The following is a 24,122-nucleotide window of genomic DNA, read 5'->3' as shown; positions in this document are numbered from 1 at the left end:
GTAGCTGCATCATTGGAATTCTTACCTAAGCATGGATGATCACTTAGGGAAACTGCATCCCTGGATCTCACTAAATGACTTGCAGGCAGCTTGGCTGGTCACCCCAGCACTTGTCACTTTTTTTGTTGCTTTGTTTCCAATGCATGCTTTTGGTAGTTATGACAGCACCATTCTCTTATTGTTACTGTGGTGCTAAATTTTAGTTTGAAATCAAGCTTTGTGATATCTACAACATTGCTTTATCCCTTCCAGATTGTTTGGGCTATTGATGGTCTTTTGTATTTCTGTACGAATTTTAGGATTATTGTTCTATCTCTATGAAGAATATCTTTAAATTTTTAGCGGGGGTTATATTGAATTTGTATACTACATTTCCACAATATTTATTCTGCCAATCCATGAACATAGGAGGTCTTTCCATCTTCTAGTACATTTTTCAGTGCTTTATAATTTTCATTGTATAGCCCTTTGCCACCTTTGATTATGTCTTGGCTTTTTATATTTTGAAGATGTTGTGAATGGAATTATTTCTTGACTTTTTTCTGTGAGTTATTGTTGCTGCATAGAAAATCTTCTGATTTTATGTGTTGGCTTTATATCCTATAAATGCTTCACCCTGTTCTTTCTTGTTCTCTTGATTCAACTTTGGTAGTTCAAACTTGTTTTGATTTTTTTCCATTTATTCTATATTTTCAAATATTAGTAACACACGTTTTTAAAACATTCCTTAATTATCTATTGTAATATCACCCTTTAACTTACAAGTTATTAATTTGGGCCTTCTTTCTTTTAGTTAGTTTGGAAGACAATTTCTCCATGCTGTTCATCTTTGCAGAGAATAAAGTTTTAGCTTAATTGATTCTTCATAATATTATTTTAGCCTTTTCTCAATATGAAATGTTTTTTGTTTTTTTCAAGTAGACACTCATAGCTACAAACTTCACTTGTATTTTTTTCTTTTTTAATATGATACTATTTATTGTTTTTTTTTAATTTAATTTATTAGTTTTCTTTTCAGCAAATACAGGCAGTTTGGTACCATTGTTTAGGCTCATCCATGATCTACCCCCTCCCAATGGACCCTCCTTGTTGATGTAAATGGGTGGTGCATTGTGTAGTTAGCCCACAGTTATTACAAACTTCATTTATAACAGCCATCATCGTGTCCCACAGATTCCAGTAAGTAGTATTTTTGTTCTCATTTGAGTCTAAGAATTTTTAAGTTTCCTTCCTGAATTTTTTTGTTTTAGTTATTATATTTCTTAACTAACTTTAAAAAATGAAAGTTAATAAAGATTTAAGTAATAAAAAGAGATGTGAGGAAAGGGAAAAAAGGAAGATAGAAAGGAGATGTACATGAGGTATAGATGTAGGAAAATAAAGATAATATAATAATACAAATTCAAAAACAAGCCCAGAAAGAAAAAAAAAATTCTCTTTGCTAAAGAGAATATGATATTTTCCCAGGACTGTTTCTAGACTTTGTTAGTATAGAGGACAGGGTGACTTATTTCTTCCCAGCTCTAGTCAAATAAAACTAGAACAGACAATGTAAACGTTGAGGCTGTCCTGCCTTGGCTGCTGGTTCCAAAACAATATTTTCCGTGACTGCATATTCACTTTGTGAACTGTGTGTGTGGTATTGGGAAGTAGCAACCTGCCTGAAGCTGTGTTTGCCCACTGAGCTTAAGTGGGGGTCCACTTTCACCTGATGTTCACTGTCATTGCGCCTGTATGTGTGGAAAATTTCCAGCAGTGATAGTGTAGTCTGCCAAGGCTTCTCATCCTCTGAGCATGAAGAAAGTGAACAAATCTTTTTTTTTTAATTTTTATTAACATTTTCCATGATTATAAAATATATCCCATGGTAATTCCCTCCCTCCCCACCCCCACACTTTCCCATTTGAAATTCCATTCTCCATCATATTACCTCCCCATTACAATCATTGTAATTACATATATACAGTATCAACCTATTAAGTATCCTCCTCCCTTCCTTTCTCCACCCTTTATGTCTCCTTTTCAACTTACTGGCCTCTGCTACTAAGTATTTTCATTCTCACGCAGAAGCCCAGTCATCTGTAGCTAGGATCCACATATGAGAGAGAACATGTGGCGCTTGGCTTTCTGGGCCTGGGTTACCTGACTTAGTCTAATACTTTCCAGGTCCATCCATTTTTCTGCAAATTTCATAACTTCATTTTTCTTTACCGCTGAGTAGAACTCCATTGTATAAATGTACCACATCTTCATTATCCACTCATCTGTTGAGGGACATCTAGGCTGGTTCCATTTCCCAGCTATTATAAATTGAGCAGCAATAAACATGGTTGAGCATGTACTTCTAAGGAAATGAGATGAGTCCTTTGGATATATTCCTAGGAGTGCTATAGCTGGGTCATATGGTAGATCAATCTCTAGCTGTTTTAGGAACCTCCACACTGTTTTCCACAATGGCTAGACCAGATTGCATTCCCACAAGCAGTGCAGAAGGGTTCCTTTTTTCCCGCATCCCCGCCAACATTTATGATCATTTGTTTTCATGATGGTGGCCAATCTGACAGGAGTGAGATGGAATCTCAATGTATTTTTAATCTGCATTTCCCTGATGACTAGGGATGTAGAACATTTTTTTAGATGCTTATATGCCATTCGTATTTCTTCCTTTGAGAACTCTCTATTTAGCTCCATAGCCCATTTTTTGATTGGCTTGTTTGATTCCTTATTATTTAACTTTTTGAGTTCTTTGTATATCCTAGATATTAATCCTCTATCAGATATATAGCTGGCGAAGATTTTTTCCCATTCTGTAGGTTGCCTCTTTGCTTTTTTCACTGTGTCCTTTGCGGTGCAAAATCTTTGTAATTTCATTAGGTCCCAGTGGTTAATCTGTGGTTTTATTGCCTGAGCAATTGGGGTTGTATTCAGAAAGTCTTTGCCAAGACCAATATGTTGAAGGGTTTCCCCTACTTTTTCCTCTAGCAGTTTCAAAGTTTCCGGTCTGATGTTAAGGTCTTTAATCCATTTGGACTTAATTCTTGTGCATGGCGAGAGAGAAGAATCTATTTTCATCCTTCTGCAGATATTTATCCAGTTTTCAAAACACCATTTGCTGAAGAGGCTGTCTCTTCTCCAATGAGTATTTTTGGCATTTTTATCGAATATCAGGTGGCTATAGCTACTTGGGCTTACATCTGGGTCCTCTATTCTGTTCCACTGATCTACATGTCTGTTTTTGTGCCAGTACCATGCTGTTTTTGTTACTATGGCTCTGTAGTATAGGTTAAAATCAGGTATGGTGATACCACCAGCCTCTTTTTTGTTGCTCAGTATTATTTTAGATAGTCGAGGTTTTTTGTGATTCCAAATGAATTTTTGGATTGTTTTTTCTATTTCCATGAAGAAAGCCTTTGGAATTTTGATAGGGATTGCATTAAATGTGTAGATTGCTTTAGGTAAGATTGCCATTTTCACGATATTGATTCTTCCAAGCCAGGAACAAGGGATATTTCTCCACTTTCTAGTGTCTTCTGCAATTTCTCGCTTGAGTGTTTTAAAGTTCTCATTGTATAGATTCTTTACTTCCTTGGTTAGGTTTATTCCAAGGTATTTTATTTTTTTTGATGCAATTGTGAATGGGAGTGATTCTCTGATTTCATCCTCTGTGTGTTTGTTGTTAGCATATATGAAGGCTACTGATTTCTGTGTATTTATTTTGTATCCTGCTACATTGCTGTAGGTTTTGATCAGCTCTAACAGCTTGCTAGTAGTCTTTAGGGTCCTTTATGTATAGAATCATGTCATCTGCAAATAATGATAACTTGATTTCTTCCGTTACAATTTGTATCCCTTTTATGTGTGTCTCTTGCCTTATTGCTATGGCTAAGACTTCCAAAACTATATTAAACAGAAGTGGGGACAGTGGACACCCTTGTCTTGTTCCTGATTTTAGTGGAAAAGCTTCCAGTTTTCCCCATTTAGTAATATGTTGGCTGTAGGCTTGTCATAAATAGCCTTTATTATATTGAGATATGTTCCTTCTATTCCCAGTCTCTGTAGGACTTTTATCATGAAGGGATGTTGGATTTTGTCAAATGCTTTCTCTGCATCTAATGAGATGATCATGTGGTTTTTGTCCTTCAACCCGTTTATGTAATGTATTACATTTATAGATTTGCGTATGTTGAACCATCCCTGCATCTCTGGGATAAAGCCTACTTAGTCAGGGTGAATGATCTTTTTGATATACTCTTGTATTCTGTTTGCCAATATTTTGTTGAGAATTTTTGCATCTATGTTCATGAGGGAGATTGGTCTGTAATTTTCTTTTTTTGTTCTATCTTTGCCTGGTTTTGGTATCAGGGTGATTCTGGCCTCATAGAAGGAGTTTGGTAGAATTCCTTCTTTTTCTATTTCCTGGAAAAGCTTAAGAAGCAATGGTGTTAGCTCTTCCTTAAAAGTCTGGTAAAATTCAGCAGTGAATCCATCCGGGCCTGGGCTTTTTTTAGTTGGGAGATTATTGATAACTGTTCGGATCTCCATGTTTGTTATAGGTCTATTTAAGTGATTAATCTCATTTTGATTTAATTTAGGTAGGTCATATAGATCAAGGAAATCATCCATTTCTTTCAGATTTTCATACTTTGTGGAGTATATGATTTTATAGTATGTCCCTATGATTTTTTGAATTTCTCTGGAATCTGTTGTGATGTTACCTTGTTCATCTCTGATTTTATTAATTTGTGTCTCTTCTCTCTTTCTTTTGGTCAGATTTGCTAAGGGTTTATCAATCTTGTTTATCCTTTCAAAGAACCAACTCTTTGTTTCATTAATTCTTTGGATTGTTCTTTTTGTTTCTATTTCATTAATTTCTGCCCTAATCTTTATTATTTCTTCCCATCTACTCATTTTTGGTTTGCCTTGTTCTTCTTTATCCAAGGCTTTAAGGCGAAGCATTAGGTCGTTTACTTGCGACCTTTCTAATTTCTTAATATAGGCACTTAAGGCTATAAATTTACCTCTTAGAACTGCCTTCATTGTGTCCCAGAGATTTTGGTATGTTGTGTTCTCATTATCATTTGACTCTATAAATTTTTTGATTTCCTTTTTGATTTCTTCATTGACCCACTCATCATTTAGTAGTGTATTGTTTAGTTTCCATGATTTTGTGTATGCTCTATAGCCTTTCTTGCTACTGATTTGTAGTTTAATTCCATTGTGGTCAGATAGAATGCAAGGAATTATTTCAATTTTCCTGAATTTGTTAAGATTTACTTTGTGTCCTAATATATGGTCTATTTTAGAGAATGTTCCATGTGCTGCTGAAAAGAATGTATATTCTGCAGCCTTTGGATGAAATGTCCTGTATATATCTGTTAGGTCCATTCCTTCTATGACCTCATTTAGTCAAGATGCCTCTCTGTTTATTCTTTCCCTGGATGACCTGTCAATTGATGAGAGTGGGGTGTTAAAGACACCCACCACCACTGTGTTTGGTGTTATCTGTGACCTTAGTTCTAATAGTATTTGTTTGACGAATTTGGGAGCCCCCATGTTAGGTGCATATATGTTTAGGATTGTAATGTCCTCCTGTTGGAGTGTGCCCTTAATCAATATAAAGTGACCTTCCTTATCTTTCTTGACTAACGTCGGACTAAAGTCTACCCTGTCTGATATTAGGATAGCAACCCCTGCTTGTTTTCTAGGCCCATTTGCTTGAAACACCGTCTTCCAACCTTTCACCCTGAGATAATGTCTATCCTTTGTAGAAAGGTGAGTTTCTTGGAGACAACAAATTGTAGGATCCTGCTTTTTAACCCAGTCTGCAAATCTATGTCTTTTCGTTGGGGCATTGAGACTGTTGATATTAAGAGATATTATTGAAAGGTGTGTATTTATGTTTGCCATTTTTGTGTGTGTGTGTGTGTTTCTGGTTCTACCTTTGCTCTCTTCTGTTAACTGGTATTTGAGTATAGCTTGTTTTTTCTAGGTTCCTTATATGTGTGCTTTTCCTTTTGTTCAGCATGGAGGATTCTATCAAGTATTTTCTGTAGAGCTGGTTTTGTCTTCAAATACTCCTTTAACCTGCTTTTGTCATGGAATGTCTTTATTTCTCCATCTATTTGAATGGATAACTTTGCAAGATAAAGTAACCTTGGTTGACAGTTGTTATCTTTCAGAACTTGGAATATATCACTCCAAGCCCTTCTGGCTTTAAAAGTTTGTGTTGAATAATCTGCTGTAATCCTGATGGGCTTGCTTTTGTAGGTAACTTGATTTTTCTCTCTAACTGCTTTCAATATTTTTTCTTTGGTGTGTGTGTTTGGAAGTTTGACTATAATATGGCGAGGAGAGGTTCTTTCTGGGTTTTGTCTGGCTGGGGTTCTAAAGGCTTCCTGTATCTATATTGGTACCTCTTTCCCAATTTGGGGGAAATTTTCCTCTATGATTTTGTTGAAGATGCCTACTATGCCTCTGGAGTGGAGTTCTTCTCCTTCTACTATGCCCTGAATTCTTATATTGGATCTTTTCATAGTGTCCCGAATATCTTGAAATTCCCACTCATACTTTTCTATAAGTTTGTCTTTCTCTTTGTTGGACTGCATTAGGTCTGCCACCTGGTCTTCTAGCTTAGATATTCTGTCCTCTCCCTCATCCATCCTACTGGTGAGATTTTCTACAGAGTTTTTTATTTCATTAACTGTGTTCTTCATTGCTAGTAATTCTGACTGGTTTTTCTTTATTATTTCTATTTCCCTATTTATGTCTTGTATTGCCTTCTTTATTTCATTAAATTGGTGTCCTGCCTCTTCTTTGATTCCTTTGATTTCCCCTTTGATTTCTTCTTTGATTGTTTTCATGTGTTCTTTGACCTCTTTGAACATATTTATAATTATTCTTTTGTACTCTTTCTCAGGCATTTCCTCTAACTCTTTCTCACTGGAGGACATTTCCGATGCATTAATGCTTTTAGGTCGATTTATATCTTCTTGCTTTTTAGTGTTTCTTGTGTTATAATGTATATATTTTTGCATCTTGGATTAAGTTAATGCTTGGATTTTCTAGCTAGCTGTGTATTCTTAGCTGTATCTATTGATTTGATGTAATATATTTTCAGGGTAGGACCTTAAGGTGTTAGGTGTGGCTCTTAAGACTCTCAGAGTATCTACAAAGATGTTCTTAGGGGTTGAGTTTCCCTGCTATAGGAGTATTCAAGCAGGCTGAGTGGAATAAAATACAGGTAGATTCTAAAATTTAACTAAACACTGTACACATTCAATCAAAAACAGCCCCAAGTATGTATGCAAGAGTAGTTATTATAATGACCAGATCCTCTATCAACAAAGAGGTTTAGATTTCTGGTCTGTTGAGGGATCCAAGTCAGCTTGTGACCAAGTGAGACCCTTCCCTGGTGCAATCCCAGTTACCTTGGGTGATTTTGGTCTCAGTCAAGTTGTTGCCTGGGTCGTCGGGCTGCTGTTCTGATTTCTGGAGCTGGGCACTTGCTTTTCCTTCGGGGCAAAATGAGCCGCTGCTGCTGCCTCTGCTGCTGCTGTAGCTGCCACTGCTGGAGCCACCACTGCTGCTGAAGCTGCTGCTGCTGTGTCCACTGCCACTGCTCCCCCTGAAGCTGCTGCTGCGTGATCTGCCGCTGCTGCCGCTCCTGGGTCTGCTGCTGCTGGGGCCGCTGGTACCGGTGCTGGAGCCGCTGATGTTGCTCCCGAACTCTGCTCCTGCTTGGGTCCCATTGTCAGCCCAAGTTGGCGTGGCCGGGTCCCGGGCCGCTGCTCTGTTTGCTGGAGCTGGGTTCAGGCGGTGGGGGAGGGGAGGGAGCCGCGGCTGCTCTGGTTGTCTCGCTGTTCCACGTGTTCTTCTACCTCGCGGTCTGCTCCTCCGTTGCTCGCTGCCGCTCTCCCCTCACGTTTCCCGAGTTGTGGAGAACGCGGTGTGAGGGGAAAATCCCGCACCTGGCTTTTCCTGCGGCTGGAGCCAAGTCTGGCGGTTTTCTGCTGCGCCGCGGCCGCGGCGGTTTGCCGAGCTGCCGGAGCCGCTTTTCCCGCCTGTGTAGGCTCTGAATGCTCTATAACTCTTCTACTTCCCTGCTGCCGCTTTAATTTCCTATACACCTCACTTTTTAGTAAAAGTGTGTATTTTGCTAAGTTTTTTTTGGTCTTTTTCCCCCCTAGCCTGCTTTGGCGTGGTACCTACGCCGCCATCTTAACCGGAAGTTCTGTGAACAAATCTTAGCAATCAGCACTTGGAGGGTGATCTCTGGGCACTATGTGGTCCCTAGCCCCAACTATATTGGTCTCTATTCTAGATCCCACATAAATCCACACATAAGTAAGTATTATTCCCACTTTGTATGTTCATATTTCAGCTTTTAAAAGGAAGCACCTTCCATTTCTCTCATTATTGCAAAGCATGATTTCCACTGTAGATTTGTGTCTTCAAAGTTGTAACCAGCTTTCTGGGTCCACACTAGCTGTAGATAGAGGTGTCACTAGAGGCAGTGAAGTGGAGAAGCTGCTGCAATTTGTAAAGACAGAATCACTCATGCCAGCCATATTAGCTGGTATGAGTCCTCTTAAGACAGCGTCCACTTATAGCACCTATGTATGACTAAATTAGGACATTTAGAAGAATTTTGTTACAATGCCACCTTTCTGCCCAGATTGTATATCATGTCTGAGATTGTATTTTTACAGGGTTATAAATTCTTCATTTGTAGGACTTCTTAAGCCTTTCTTTCTTTTTTTTTCATTTTTGCCTATTGTCTTATTGCAAACTTGCTGTTACAGCTCTCTGTTTATCTTATAATTCTAAAGTCCAATATTTCTAGATTTCACCTGCACCCCCACCTCCACACTCCTTCCTGTAGTAACACACCTGTTGTGGAGACACATTAAAGTGATGGGTATCTCCCTGAGTATTTATAGGCAGTTAATGGTTGCTGGGGAATGGAGAGCCCATTTTCCTGTAAATAATCCCTCATCCAAGCACCTAAGGAGTCTTAATAAGTCATTAGGTCCCCCAAAAGAACATTAAAGTAGAAAGGAAACTAGTTGGGGAGAGAAAGGGGAACAATAGGAGTAGGAGGGGAACAAGAAAGGATAATGGGAAAATGAATATGATAAAAATACACTACATAGATTTATTTCTAACCTACCATAATTTGCTTCCATCCCCACAGGACAATTCATTATTTAAAAAAAAAAAAAAAAACTAGAGCAGGGGCTGGAGAAATGGAGCAGTGGTTAAAGAACTTGACTTCAAAGCCTAAGGATCCAGGTTCAATTCCCTAGTACCTACGTAAAGCCAGATGCACAAGGTGGTGTATGCATCTGGAGTTCGTTTGCAGCGGCCATACCCATTCTCTTCTCTCTCTTTCTCTCCCTCCCTTCCTCCTTTCCTCTTTCTTTCTCAAATAAAAAACAATAAAATAAAAACGAGAGCTAACATTCACTTCAAAGTAAAATACTAAAATACTTCTCCACTAAGATTGTAAACAAGGGGAGCTTGTACATGGTAACTACTTATGTTCAGTATTGGATTTCAAATTCTTGTCAAGCACAATGGGACAAGGAAGGGAAATAAAAGCTCAACAGATTTTTTTGGGGGGGGGGTTTTGAGGTAGGGTCTCACTCTGGCTCAGGTTGACCTGGAATTCACTATGTAGTCTCAGGGTGGCCTCGAACTCACGGCGATCCTCCTACCTCTGCCTCCCGAGTGCTGGGATTAAAGGCGTGCTCCACCATGCCCGACGCGCAACAGATTATTAAGGAAAAGTAAAGCATCTACACTTGTGCGTGACATATTTTTTTATGTCATAAGTCATTAATAATTTTTATTAACCTCATAATAAATAGGTAAGTATAGGAAATCAAAGGATAAAAACTAAACATTTATATTTATTGGAAAGCAACAAACATAGTAAAACTCTAATGAAAGTAGATTATAAATTAAAATGAAATACATAATTTCTGGGCATAATTTCAGCAAAACATAAATATAACATGTTTGCTGAAAACTTCTTATGTGCTGAAAATAATGCTAATGAAGGCAATGATAGAGCTCTATTAATGAAATGCATGAATTTGAAGTCTAAACATAGTAAAAGTATAAATTATTCATAAATGTGTAGAAATTTTAATAATATTTCTATAAAAATTCAGCAAGATTGTTATTCTACAGACAATACTTTTAAAATTGATACAGAGAGGCAAAGAAACTAGGACAGCAAAAAGCAATTTTAAAAGAATGATAAAAGAAGGAAGAAAATTTTATCCAACTTGAGACTTATAGTACAATTATAATGAGCATTGCTGTGGTATTCATAGAGGAAAGGACATACATGTCAATGGAACACAAGAGAGAACTCAAAGACAACTTGGATTAATAGCAAATTTTAGTTTTACAATGTTGCAAAAGCAATTCAGTTGATACTGGCAACTAATGGTGCCAGAAAAATTGAACACTCATAGACAAAAACAGATAAACAAGCAAAACATTTTACCTACATGTCACAACCTACAGGTTCTTATAAATTTGATATAAATTTACTGCACAATTCATCAATTCCACATTATGTTTATGCAAGAGTATTCAAAGCAAATTCCCACTAACTTCTACACAATACTTTAAAAATTTTATTTATTTATTCATCTGTGAGAAGAGAGAGAGAAATAGAACGGGTGCACCAGGACCTCTTGCCACCACAAATAAATGCCAGATGCATGTACTATTTGGGCATCTGGCTTTACCTGGGTACTAGGAAAATGAACCCAGGCCAAAAGGCTTTGCAAGCAAGTGACTCTAACCACCAAGAAATCTCCCCAGCACACAATGTTTTTTTGAAAATATTTCTACTTATTTATTTGAGTAAGAGACAGAAAGAGGTAGAGTGTGAGTGTGGATACACCAGGGCCTCCTGCCATTATAAACAAACTCCAGATTTCATGAGCCACTTTGTGCATCTGGCTTTACATGGGCACTGGAGTATCGAACCTGGACCCTTGGGCCTTGCAAACAAGTGCCTTTAACCACTGAGTCATCTCTCCAGTCCCTATAATGCTTTATTAAAACAGGGCCTCACTCTAGTCCTGGCTGACATCAAACTCATGATAATCCCCCTATTTCTTGCAGAGACTGATTAGCCACCATGCCTGGCTTCACAAATGTTTTTGACAGAAGTACTCATGCCCAAAGTGGTAACAATTAAATGTCCACCAACCAAGAAATTCATAAACAAAATGTAGTATATCCATATAATTGAAATGTTGGTACATGTTTCAACGTGGACAAATCTTGAAAACATTATACTAAGTGAAAAAAGCAAATTTTCACAGACCACATATTGAATCATTATAAGCATTGTTTAGCATAATCCAAAGAGACAAATAAATTAATAGCTGCCCAGCTCTAAATGTAAAAATAATGCATATAATTGTTGAGTTTATTTTCGTGGAAATTAGATGTTGTAAAATGATATAATTATGAGTATTTCTTAAATAATTGAAATTCTACAACATATATTCTTCAAATTCAGTTAATTTAAAAATCAGGAAAATTATGGGTTTCCCCAAAATTGTGGAAGTTTAACAACATGCTCTTAAATAACCACTGAGTAATGCATAAATGATATGGAAAATTATAAAATACTTCAAGATGAATGAAAATCAAAGCAACATGTTAAACTATGGGATGGAATGCAACTGAAGTGGTATTTAGAAGGAAATAAGTACTAGTAAATGTTTAAGTTAAGAAAGAAGACTTCAAGTCAATAACCAGACTTTCTGTGTGAGAAGAGAAGAAGAGCAAAGCAATAGTAAAGAAAACAGAAGGAAGGAAATACTGAAAACTATAATGGAAATTAATAAAATACACGGCAGAAAAATGATTTAAAAATGCTAAAATCTAAAATTGGTTCTACAAAGAAATCAACAAAATTGACAAACATTTACCTAAACTGATCAAGAAAAAAGTGGAAAGAATCAAATTAATAAAATCAGTACCTGAGTTTGGATATTCAAACACCATATAAAAGCTGGAAACTGTAGTAGGCTTTTGTAACTCCAGCATTCCTATGAGCACTATGGAAGGCAGACACCGGAAAATTTCCCAGAAGCTTGGAGATCACCTATCCCAGGAGCAGTGAGCCATATATCTTGCCTCAAACAAGGCAGAAGGTGAGGACTGGCACCTGAATGTTGTCTTCTGAACACCACACATGTTCATGGAAAACATTTGCTTGCACTTATACATCTGAACATGTACATACACAGACATCACGCGTGCGCGGGCGCGCGCGCGCACACACACACACCCACACACACACAGAGCAAAAAATTAGTAATTAGTAAAATCAGTAACTAAGGAGAAGACATGAAATGAAGAGTTACAAAATAATTTTTAAAATGACAACAAAGTGGATAACTTACATGAAATGCGACAATTCCTTCAAAGAGACAAACTACTGAGACGACCTCAAAAAGAAATAGAAAATCTCAATGGACTTATAACTAATAAAGATTGAATTAGTAAGTAGAAAAATCTTTACAAGGAAAAACCCATGTCTTTATTGTTAAATAATACAAAACCTTTTAAGAAAAATTAATAGCAATTCATCATCATAGTTTTCAGAAAATAGAAAATGAGAGAACATTTTACAGATTATTTTATTAGGCCATTATTCTCTTCATAATTTCTCCAAATAAGACCTAACAAGAAAATAACACTATAAAACAATGTCTTTTTAAACAATATCCAGTGGATATTTATTGTGTGCTTGATATTTTGGTATACTTGAATTCCATAGTATGTTAAGAGTTTTGCATGCATTATATCATTTGAGCCACATAAAAATGTCTTGGACAGGTGCTACTATTATTTTTCTCATTCTATTGTGGAACAAACTGAGACTTCTAGTCTCAAGGTGAGTCAGCCAATGCCACAATAGCAATACTGGGATTTAGAAAACTGATTCTGAAAGCCCTATGGTCTTGCATTGCAGCTTTGTGGCTAATGTCAGTTGTGAAAACATGGTTTTATCCACAATGCTAATTTTCTCAAAAAACATCTCTGCCTTTTATTTCCATTGTTCCCATGCCTGGAGCAGCTTCATGTCCTATTTTCCTAATTCTTTCCCTAATGTAGTATTTCTTTATAAATCTTTACTTTTTTATTAATTTTAAATTAACATATATGATAATGGGTTTCATTATGGCATTTTCATGCATATGTCACTTTATATTCATCCTGTGCCCCTGATGTTTCCCCACTCCCTCTGCTACCCTCTTGCTGATCCCTTTTCTCCCTCAAATAGTTTCCCTTCTGGTTTTATGTAACATGTATTCCATTACCTTGTATTTTTTTTCCTCATCATCATTTCTGTGCATATGAAAGAAAACATGTCAGACTCAGACAAATACTAAATGAGCCTAAACTTAAGCTGGCTTATTTGCCCTCCATTTTACTAAAATGTCATAGTTTTCATTTTTCCTTATTGTTCAGTAAAATCCCATTGGACATATGCAACCACATTTCTTTATCCATTTATCTTTGTTGGATACATAGGCTGTTTCTATTTATTAGCAATTGTGAATAGTGACACAATAAACATGGATGTACACACATCTCTGTGGTATATTGACCTGAGTCTTGGTATATACTCACGAGTACATCATGTGGCAGCTCCATTTTTAGTTTTCTAAACTACACTGATTTCAACTATACCAGTGGCTGCACCAGTTTACATACCCATCAGCAGTGTATAAGGGTTCCTCTTGCAACACATCCTCAAATTGGTTTTGGCTGAATTAGTGGGTGGCTAAACAGCTCAATTCTCTGTAGTGTTTGCCAATGTTGGAGCCATCTGTAAAGTGTCTCTGGCTAGAAGTTTTTTTGGAGTTATGAACATGCAGCAGTTTGATCAATATTATAGTATGCTTCATATAAATCAGAGATAATCACTGCTAACATTTTGGTGGCTGTATTATAATATTTTGCTGTGAATAAATTTACTTTCTCCTCTCTGAGAAATACTAAGGATTGAGCTCTCAAGAATAGGCTACTCAAGCTGGGCATGGTGGTGCACACCTTTAATCTCAGCACTAGGGAGGCAGAGGTAGGAGGATTGAAGAGAGTTTGAGGCCACCCTGAGAACACACAGTGAATTTCAGGTCAGCCTGGGCTAGAGCAAGACCTTACCTCAAAAAACAAAACAAAACAAAAAAGACTACTCAAATAATAAGCTCTCCAAATAAAATTGGAAGGAGGGGCTGGGGAGATGGCTTTGTGGTTAACACACTTGCCTGCAAAGCCAAAGGACCTACGCTTGATTCCCTAGGACCCACATAAAGGCAGATGCACAAGGTGACACATGCTTCTGGAGTTCGTTTGCAATGGCTAGAGGCCCTGGAGCATCCATATGAGAGCTCTCTACTTGTCTCTTCCTTCTTTTCTTTCTCTCTCTCTCTCATAAATAAATAAAAATCAAAAGGAAAGCATAGGCAAACATAAAAAATTACAAAAAACTGAAAGGAATATCCAAGTAATAGGTATGCAAATTGCAACATAGAAATGCAAAAAAACATGTAATAGCAAGACAACATGATTCTTCCAAAAGATGATAATTACTCATGAATTACTGAATTAAAAGATGCTGACATCAGTAAAAGTCCAGACAATGATTTCAAAAGTTTACTATTAAAAATAATCAAACCTAGGGCTGGGGAGATGGCTTAGCGGTTAAGCACTTGCCTGTGAAGCCCAAGGACCGCTGTTCGAGGCTTGATTCCCCAGGACCCACGTTAGCCAGATGCACAAGGGAGTGCATGCCTCTGTAGTTCATTTGCAGTGGCTGGAAGCCCTGGCGCGCCCATTCTCTCTCTCTCTCCCTCTATCTGTCTTTCTTTCTGTGTCTGTCGCTCTCAAATAAATAAATAAAACTAAACAAAAAAAATTTTAAAAAAATCAAGTCTGAGACAAGATTCAAATCAGCAGATGAATTCAACCCAAGATCCAGAGAGGAATTTGGCAACACAAAGAAAAAGGTCAGCAAATGGAAATATAGAAACAAAATTCAACAACATGAAAGAAATAAGCAAGGAAATTGAGAATTTGAAAAGGAAAACAAGTAAAATTATGGAAATGAAAAGAGGTCAATGAATCAAATAAAAATCACAGTGGAAAGCAACACTATTAGACTCAACCAAGCAGAAGAAAGTGTACCAGTGGTGGAGGATAAGGACAAGGAATAACTATATTCAAGCTTCTGTAAAGAAAAAAAAATAATTAAACCATGACCACAATGTTCAAGACCTCTGTGATATGATAAAGAAACAAAACTCAAGAATCCACAGAAGAGCTAAAATCATAAGGTACAGCAAATCCATCCAGTGAAAATCTAGTAGAAAAACCCAAAAGATGTGGACAAACTTGAAGATAGATCTCTCCCAGTACTAATCATGAACTCTGTTTATTTTTGTTTTGTTTGCTTTTGGTCTTTTGAGGCAAGACCCTAACTTGCTGCACCAGGTGGCCTTAAACTTGAGATCCTCTTGACTCAAACTCCTTAGTGTATGGATTGTAGTACCATGCCACCACACCTGGCTTAACACAGACCTTTTGTGTCACACTGACAGTTATTCATCTTGGTGGATGGGAAGTTACTTCCTAATCTCTCATATGATAGGATGAACAAAGGATACAACAGATATACTTGAGGTTCAATTTCTCTGAAGAATAATAGCAATCTATGTTCTACAAAAATAAATCCCTGGGCCTGGACATGGTGTGAATGCCTTTAATCCCAGCAGGCAGAGGTAGGAGGATTGCTATGAGTATTAGGGCCCCCTGAGACTCCATATTGAATTCCAGGTCAGCCTGGGCCAGAGTGAGACCCTACTTTGAAAAACCAAAAAAGAAAAAAAAGTCCTAAAAAATTCTGTGTCAAACTGACAAAGTTGTTTTGAACTTTAGTTCAAGAAGGCTCTGCATAGTAGTGTTAAATGCATAGATCATCTTGTCACTTCTACAGAAGCAAGGGCTTTGTTTCATAAGTTTATAGTTTGTAGAAATGTCTTAATACTTAGTGGCTTCTAAAACATGTTCTTTTCACTTTTATCAATATTTCTGATACTTGTCTGGGTTTTTAAGTGTTAACTCGCAGCCAGTGCCAGGCAAATGGTGATTAAATATATTTCCCTGGGGGAAGGGTAGGAACAATACAACTACAAAACTATTCTTCATAGATGTGGGGTTTATAGAAAAATCTTTTTGTTGTTGTTGTATGTTTTTTGTTTTTCATGGCAGGGTCTCACTCTAGCCCAGGCTGACGTGGAATTCACTGTGGAGTCTCATGGTGGGCTCGAACTCACGGCAATCCTCCAACCTCTGCCTCCCAAGTGCTAGGATTAAAGGCATGCACCACCATGCCTGGCTTTAATAGAGAAATATTAAAAGCTACTTTAATAACCCAAATGAGGAAAATCCTAAAAAAGGTCCAGTTATATACAAAGATGATAAGTTTAAAGAAAAAACTGAATAGCCATAGATTTTTAGGTACACTTAAAATATATTGAAAATAATTGTAAAATATACTCCTCAGTGCATTCTATAATTGTTTTGAAATTCTTATGAAGGTATAGCAAAAACTATACAGAAAATAATGTATTTTCTATATTCTCTTCTCTATCTTCATTTTAAAAACACATTTGAAAAATAAATAAAAATTTACAAGCTGTTTCCATTTTACAAAGCTACAAAAGGCACCCTGATTGTTTCAAGAAAATGAGGTGAGCAGTGATGTATGCACTCTTCCACACTACTAGAGAGTACTAATTTTGTAGTAGAAACATGCGACAAGACATGAACAAAAATATTTGTCTTCAGTGTCTATGGCTGTGAAATCCAACCAGGAAAAAGATGTTCTGAGATATTCATGTATGAAGATGTTCATGGCAAAACTGAACTTGTAAGGAGGAAAATACCTTAAACATACAGACAGTTTGGTTGCAGAAACAATAGATCATCCCCAAGCTGGAATATTAGATATGAACAGAATTGCATGAGAATGTCTAACAAAAGAATGATAGTTCCCAAAGAAATGTAATAGTGAAAATTCTCCAGTGAAATAATCTACATTGTATTATAAAGATATGTAGATAGCTATTAAATGTTACTTTTTCAGGCTCTGATATGATTCTCAATATCAGAAGCCATTCTTGGCTTTAGGTTGTTTTGCTTCTTTTTCTTACATGAATATTTAAATACATGTTTCCTATTATGCATATGCATAATTTCTATATGTGAACATATATATCCACACTGTTATCCCTATTAAAATATTGGCAAGATGGACAAATAATTGTGATAGATCAGTCATTAACAATATTAGAATTTCTTGTAGAAATGAACTTATACTATATTTCTCCACACAAAACACACATTAAGGTTTTAATTTTTTTTCTACCACTATCTGTTAAAGAAGCAATCTTGAATGTCAATAAGGTTTATGTTCAACAAAGAGTAAAGACTTAAAGCATGAACAAGTGTATGCAAACACATGGACATAAAGACATGAATATATCTGTACATATATCTATCTGTCAATCAATGAAATTGAGTGAAAATTAGTAGCCAGAGATAATATTTTAAAATTATCTTTAATGAAAGGAAATGAAGTTCAAAAGTCTGTGTGCATAAATACATACACACATACTTATGTGTGAAAAGCAGATAGAAAACAGTATGTACATTATAATATACATATGTGAAATATGCATAAGAAAAATACTGGCACAACAAGCAAAAATGTTTCAGGTAGTTACTGGAAAACACTGGGCACATACAGATGAACATGATTCAAAAAGGCAAGGGTTGTCATTGGGATTGGTAACTAATAATATTCATTTTCATCTGCTCTCTGCCTTATTTTTTTTTCCTGTAATAATGTTGATTTGTTTTTATTTAACAGGGAAAGGGAGCGGAACAGTGAAAAGGAATGATTAACAGCGATCAATTCCAATGAAATAACCAGGACAGTGAAATACCATTAGCAAACCACCAAACTGGCCAAGACAGACAGACACACACATGCGCACACACTCACGCACGCACGCACGCACGCACACACACACACACACACACACACACACACAAACACCAATTACAATGGCCCAAGAGACTTTGCAGGGGAAACAGGAATACTCCTTTTACTAGCTGCGCTGGCTGGCACAAGTGCAAATTGGTACAATGCTTATGAAGGTAGCCTTTTGGCAACACATAAGGAAAGTCTCTGAAATGTCTATATGTGGACCCTGCAAGTCCACAGTTAAGGAAACCATCCAGGATGCTAGCACAGAGTTGGCTTGACAAGGAAGGATTCACTCATCATCAGAGCACGCAGTGTTGGTTTTAAACACAGGGAAATAACTAGGCACCACCTGAATGTCCAACAATGCTGGAATGATTACAGAAACGTTAAGGTTCATGGATACACACAGGAGCACTCTGCAGGCACTGAAGATGAGGATTCGTAAGCCTGTTGAATAACATGGAAAGAAGTTCAATGGGTTGATTTTTGTTTGGTATTAGTTGCTGAAAAGAAAAGCAGGTTAAGAAACACCACATACTTGAACCATTCTACAACAGTATGTTGAAAGGGAAGGCGGCTTTGGGGTGAGAGGGAGAAAAAGGGAGAGCAGAAAGCCTGGAAAATCAGCACACAGAAAAGGTAAAAGTGGTCCTCTCTGGGTAAGAGGACGCTAGGGAGCAAATACTCGCTTGCTTTTTCCCTCATCTGACTTCCTTCTCCTTTCTGATGTTTCTACCATGGAGTGGTACCACCTGTACAGTAAACAGAGAGAGAAAGAGAGAGAGAGAGAGAGAGAGAGAGAGAGAGAATGATTTTAGGAACCATACCACAGAGAGAAGAGGCAGCCTTTAACCTATCGAATGGCACAGATCAGTAGGATTTTTCTCAATGTCCTTGCTGGGGGTGAGGAGAGGAGAGGGGAGGGGAGGAGAGGGGAGGGGAGGAGAGGGGAGGGGAGGGGAGGAGAGGAGAGGACAGAAGACAGGAGAGGAGAGGACAGAAGACAGGACAGGACAGGACAGGACAGGACAGGACAGGAGAGGAGAGGAGAGGAGAGGAGAGGAGAGGAGAGGAGAGGAGAGGAGAGGAGAGGAGAGGAGAGGAGAGGAGAGGAGAGGAGAGGAGAGGAGAGGAGAGGAGAGAGCTAAGAGGAGAGAGGAAAGGAAGGAGGAGGACAGAGTGGGGACAGACAGATGGAGAAAAGAATGAAGGGGAGCAGAAGAGGAGTGGAGGGGGGAGAGAGGAAGGAAGAGAGAGAGAGGGGGAGAGAGAGACAGCGTTAGAGAGACAGAAAACACACAGGAGAGAGAGAGAGAGAGAGAGAGAGAGAGAGAGAGAGAGAGAGAGAGAGAGACCTGCACTCCCAATACAATACACTGCTGGTGGGTGGGGGTGGGGGCGGGGACGCTGTAAACCGGGTGAGAGCCAAGGTCTGGCTCTACTGGCTAGCTGCTAGGACGTCTTCATCGGAAGGTGGCCTCCTCATCGGTGTCATCCTCGAAATCTCTGAGGTCAGCACTGGTGGACTGCCGGGCCCAGGCTCCCCTTTCTGCCTCCCTCTCTTTATGCGACTTGAATCTCCCCACGAAAATTTTGCGGTAGTTCAGGAACATGCCATTCAGCGCATCTATGGCCCTCTCAGCCGACTCCTGCTTCTGGAAGTGCACGAACCCGTAGCCCTTGGGGCCCTTCTCATCGCAGGCCACCTTGCAGGACAGGATGTTGCCGAAGGCCGAGAAGATGTTGTACAGCGCCTTGTTGTCGATGGTCTTGCCCAGGTTCTTGATGAAGACGTTGCCCACCCCGCTCTTGCGGAGCGAGGGGTCCCTCTGGGACCACATGATGCGCACTGGCCTGCCCTTGATGACATCAAAGTTCAGGGTCTCCAGGGCCCGCTTGGCGTCCACCGGTTGCTGGTAGTTGACGTACGCGTAGCCCAACGAGCGGCGGGTGATCTTGTCCCGGCAAATGCGGATGGACAGGATGGGCCCGGCCGGACTGAACTTCTCGTACAGCATCGCCTCGGTCACCTCGGGGTGCAGGTCGCCCACGTACAGCGAGGCCATGGGAAAGTCTGGGTTTCCCTCGGGGCCCTCGCCGGACTCCGCTTGGGCAGCCGCCTCCTCCGCGGCGATCGCCGCCGCCAACTCCTCATCCGCATCCACCTCCCCCAAGGGGGCCGCCGCAGCCTCCGCTGCAGCTGCGGCGCTGGCCTCAGCCGCCGCCGCCGCCGCCGCCGCCGCCACGGCCCGGGCGGCCTCCTCCTCCTCGTCGTCCTCCTCCTCCTCTCTAGCCAGGGCGGCCGCCACCTCCCCCAGGGTGGCCTCCGCCGCTGCCTCCTCGCCCGAGGCCTCCGCCTCCACCTCAGCCTCCACCTCTGCTTCCGCCTCCGCCACGGAGGCCTCCGCCACGGCCTCCGCCACGGTCGCCGCCGCCGCCTCCGCCGCCGCGGCCGCCGCCGCCGCCACCGCCGCCGCCACGGTCGCCGCGGTCGCCACGGTCGCCGCTGCCGCCGGGCCGCTAGCGCGACCTCCCCTGCCGCGAACTGAGGGGGCGGAGAGGCGGGGAAGGGCCGGTGGGTGCCGGAACCCGGGCCGGGGGCGTGAGCGCGAGCGGCCGGAGGGGGGCCTGGCTCCGGTCGAACTGGGAGAGCGAGTCACCGGGATGGCGAGCGCGGCCGGGAGCGCGCCGGTCCGAGTCGCCGCAGCCCGCTGCTGCCGCCGCCGCCGCTCGGTCGTGGGCTAGCGTGCGGGGCGCGGGCGGGAGGGCGGCGTGTGGTGGGGGGCGGGGGTGTTGGCGTCTGTGGTCCGGGCAGCTGGGAAGGCTTCTGTCTCTTTGGTTCCCCCTGTGGCTGCTGCGGGGCTGCGGGGCCGCGGGCGGTGGGGCGGGGGCGGGGGCGGGCTGGCGTGAAGTGGGGTGGGGGTGCCAGTGCGCAGCCTCTGGGAGCGCGGGCATATTTATGACGAGGGCGCCAGCGGAAGGGCTCCGCTCTGGACGCGAGGAATCCGGGTTCCCTGCGTGTGCTGGGGGGGGGGATTTGATGCCCCCGCCCCCAAAATGGAACGCTTCCGTGATCAAAGCAAGTACCTTGCAAGAGTGGGTGGGGCGGCCTTCGAGACACGCTTGCTTGGCCTAAACCAGCCAAGAAACCGTGTTCGCGCATGGGGGGGGGATGTGCAACCCCCGCCAGAAAAAGCCCCCACCCCCCACACACGCACTGCCTAACGTCACCACCAGGAAAGCACGAGTCTCCCCAGCTCCCCACGCAGCCTGCTGAGCCATTTTCTGAGCTACTCCCCCCCCCCCCTTCGCACCTCTTCCCCTCTCCTTCCGCAACACTTGCAGAAGACAGAATACAGAATGCGCATTCATTCATAATGCTGTGCCTCACATACATGCAGAGTCAGAGCCAGGCAGTCCCTGGGGATGCAGGGGGCCCGGGAGACACAAGGCAGTAAGACGCAGGCTGGCTGGAAGCCTGTCCTGGGGGGCAAGGGATGTGGGCTGGAACGCCCTACCCCAGCCCAAGGCGCACCTATGGGCCCGGGGTTCTGCACCCTACCCCGCCCCCCAACTCCCCGCTGGCCTCGCCAAGCTGAGTGGATGGATGCGGTCTGCATGACGGAATCAAGAGCACCCTGTCCCCAGCGTTGTGCTCCTTGGCAAGATAGGGACAGCCAAACCGATGTCTGGGAACAGGGCCTGTCTGGTGCACAGTCAGACACTTGTCATATTTCTGGCTCTGCCCTCAAGGTGCTAACGTTCCCAACCTCGACTAGAGACGCACAAGGCAGAGCTCAGAAGGAAAAGGAAGACAGAAGCTGAACTCTTGCTCTGGGCTGACACGACCAGCCTTTACACCAGCCCGTAGGTATGTATACAGGCAGCAATGAGTGCTGATGTGTGGGCGGCGGTGTGTGGCGAGAGCAGCCTTGTCTCCCTGGCCGGAGCAGCCAGGTTGAGGGAACAGGCCAGCTGGCAACTTTCAGAAGAGTGCATCAAGAGAAGCTGGAGCCTCAAATCCTCCACAGAGTGGGGTCGGCCTCTAGCTGTTCCCAGTAGGCGCCAGGGAAGGCCATGCCAAAGAGGACACCCCATCCTGGGGTATGAAAGGTGATAAGGCAGGCACTCCAGGCTGTGGGATTCCTCTGTGCCAAGGCACACACATGGTCACTCTTGGTCATGCTCGATAGTCTGGCCAGGACAAATCTCCAAGAGCACAGCATGGGAGATGGGGGCTGGAAGTCCTTTGAATCCTGAAGTCAAGTTAAGGCGCTGGGGTCTCTGTACCCAAGGTCATGGTCACCACTGGGCATGTGCAAGGAGAGAAGTGGAATGAATAATCACAAAGTCGCTCTGCGTGTTTGGAGCCTCTCTCCGTGTACATACAAGTGTGCATGGTCAAACGCATAGGCACACATGGGCACACACCTTTGCAGCCATATAGAACTCCAAGGTAGAGCAAAAAGAAGAAAATTCTGTGGGAACCAGTTCCTAAGAGACAAGAAAACACTTCCCTGTGCCCCTCCTCTTCATTTCAGAAACAGGGTTCTCAGAGCACAAGCCAGTAGGATCAGATCTCAAAGAGTGGTGAAAACATAATGTCTTTTCCTCAGGATGTCTTGACTCCACTCCAGCTCAGGTTTCCACTAAAGATAACAGAATTGCCAGGACAAACCTACTAGGTTCTTGGCTGGGAGTGGAAGGTGTGGAGGGGGGCAGAATGGCTCAGTGGATAAATCACTCACCATTATCTGGAGGTTAATCCCCAGAGTCCACCTCAAAAAAAAAAAAAAAAAAAAAAAAAAGACAGAAGTTGGGCTGGAGAGATGGCTCTACCTGTTAAGGTCTTGCCTGCGAAGCCTAAGGGCCCAGCTTCAATTCCACAGCACCCAGGTAAGGCACATGCACAAGGTGGCATATGCCTCTGGAGTTCCTTTACAGTGGATAGAGGCCCTGCTGTATTCATTCTCTCTCTCCCCCCCCCTCAAATAAATGTCTAATTTTTTAATATAAAAGCCAGGAGCTATGGCTGGTTTCTGTAACCCCAGCATGCTGGCTCTGATACTGAAGCTGAAGGCGAGAACGGAGGTAGAGAAAGCCTGTTCTGGAAGCTCATGGGGAGCACAGCAAAGAACAGCAGCAGCAGGAGAATCGCCAGCAAGAAACCCTACTTCAAATCAGATCGAAGAACAGAGGATTAACCTCGACTTTCTCCCCCACATGCACCCTGTAGCACGCCTGGCTCTGCACTCAGACACTTGAGCACACACAAACAATTAAAACATAAATATATGCCTATAAATTCAATTATATTGATTTTCAAGGTTAGAATATAAAATGAAGGGTTTCATCTTGACACCTTTATACATAAGTGGCATTATAGTTTTCCCATTATAACTCTCTTTTACTTTCATCGCATATGTGTATGATGTGTGGTGTGTGCACTCATGTACATAGAGACGTGTGCCTCAGACCCGTGCATAAGGAGGCCAGAGGAGAATTTTGGGCGTCTGCTTATCGCTGCTCCTCATATTTCTTCTCCTGGAGCCACTGTCCTTCACTAGGCCCAGAGATCTCTGGTCTCCGTCCCCTGTGCTTACCATGGACTGGAGTTACAGACTTGCATGGCCAAGTCCAGGTTTGCATATGTAGCCTGCAGAGTTGATCTGGTCTGAGAGGTCCTGATGCTTCAGAGGCAAGCACTCTGCACCACTGACCCAGCTTCCCAGGGCCTCTTAGGCTTTCGTACCATATCTAATTCATGACTCTCCGCATGTCTGCCCTGCCTCCCCGAAGTTCTCTTGCACCCCTCTGTAGGTTTGTGACCTACAGACATTTGTGTATAAATACATACACACATCTGTACAATTTTCAGTCTAGGACCCGCATGTGATAGAAAACGTGCTGTTTTTGTCCGAGTCTGGCTTATCCCCTTAACATAAGGATGTCCGGTTGCCCTCAATCTCGTGCACGTGTCATGAATTCATTTCTCTGTACGGCTGCATAAAATCTGTTGTAGGTA

General features: G+C 41.6%; 2 protein-coding genes across 2 annotated transcripts; one reads left to right on the top strand and one right to left on the bottom strand.

The window, feature by feature from the left end:
* Positions 1-19,395: 19,395 nt before the first annotated feature.
* Pabpc1l2b (poly(A) binding protein cytoplasmic 1 like 2B) lies at positions 19,396-20,257 on the bottom strand. The gene has a single exon (XM_004660903.2). The coding sequence runs from the start codon at positions 20,161-20,163 to the stop codon at positions 19,561-19,563; it is 603 nt and encodes a 200-aa protein (XP_004660960.1). The 5' UTR covers positions 20,164-20,257; the 3' UTR covers positions 19,396-19,560.
* LOC123456528 (antifreeze protein Maxi-like) lies at positions 20,162-20,842 on the top strand. The gene is made up of 2 exons (XM_045139879.1): positions 20,162-20,539; positions 20,648-20,842. The coding sequence occupies exons 1-2, from the start codon at positions 20,162-20,164 to the stop codon at positions 20,840-20,842; spliced, it is 573 nt and encodes a 190-aa protein (XP_044995814.1).
* The last annotated feature ends 3,280 nt before the right edge of the window (positions 20,843-24,122 follow it).

Source organism: Jaculus jaculus, chromosome X (assembly GCF_020740685.1).
Source record: "Jaculus jaculus isolate mJacJac1 chromosome X, mJacJac1.mat.Y.cur, whole genome shotgun sequence".
NCBI classification, from domain to species: Eukaryota; Metazoa; Chordata; class Mammalia; order Rodentia; family Dipodidae; genus Jaculus; species Jaculus jaculus.
Note: the sequence above shows the minus strand (reverse complement) of the source record. Positions and strands in the feature narration are given on the sequence as shown.

Coding starts and splice junctions, on each gene's coding strand:
- LOC123456528 (XM_045139879.1), top strand. CDS start 20,162: ATGGGAAAGTCTGGGTTTCCCTCGGGGCCCTCGCCGGACTCCGCTTGG. Junction 20,540..20,647: donor CGGTCGCCGCCGCCGCCTCC/GCCGCCGCGGCC, acceptor CCGCGAACTGAG/GGGGCGGAGAGGCGGGGAAG.
- Pabpc1l2b (XM_004660903.2), bottom strand. CDS start 20,163: ATGGCCTCGCTGTACGTGGGCGACCTGCACCCCGAGGTGACCGAGGCG.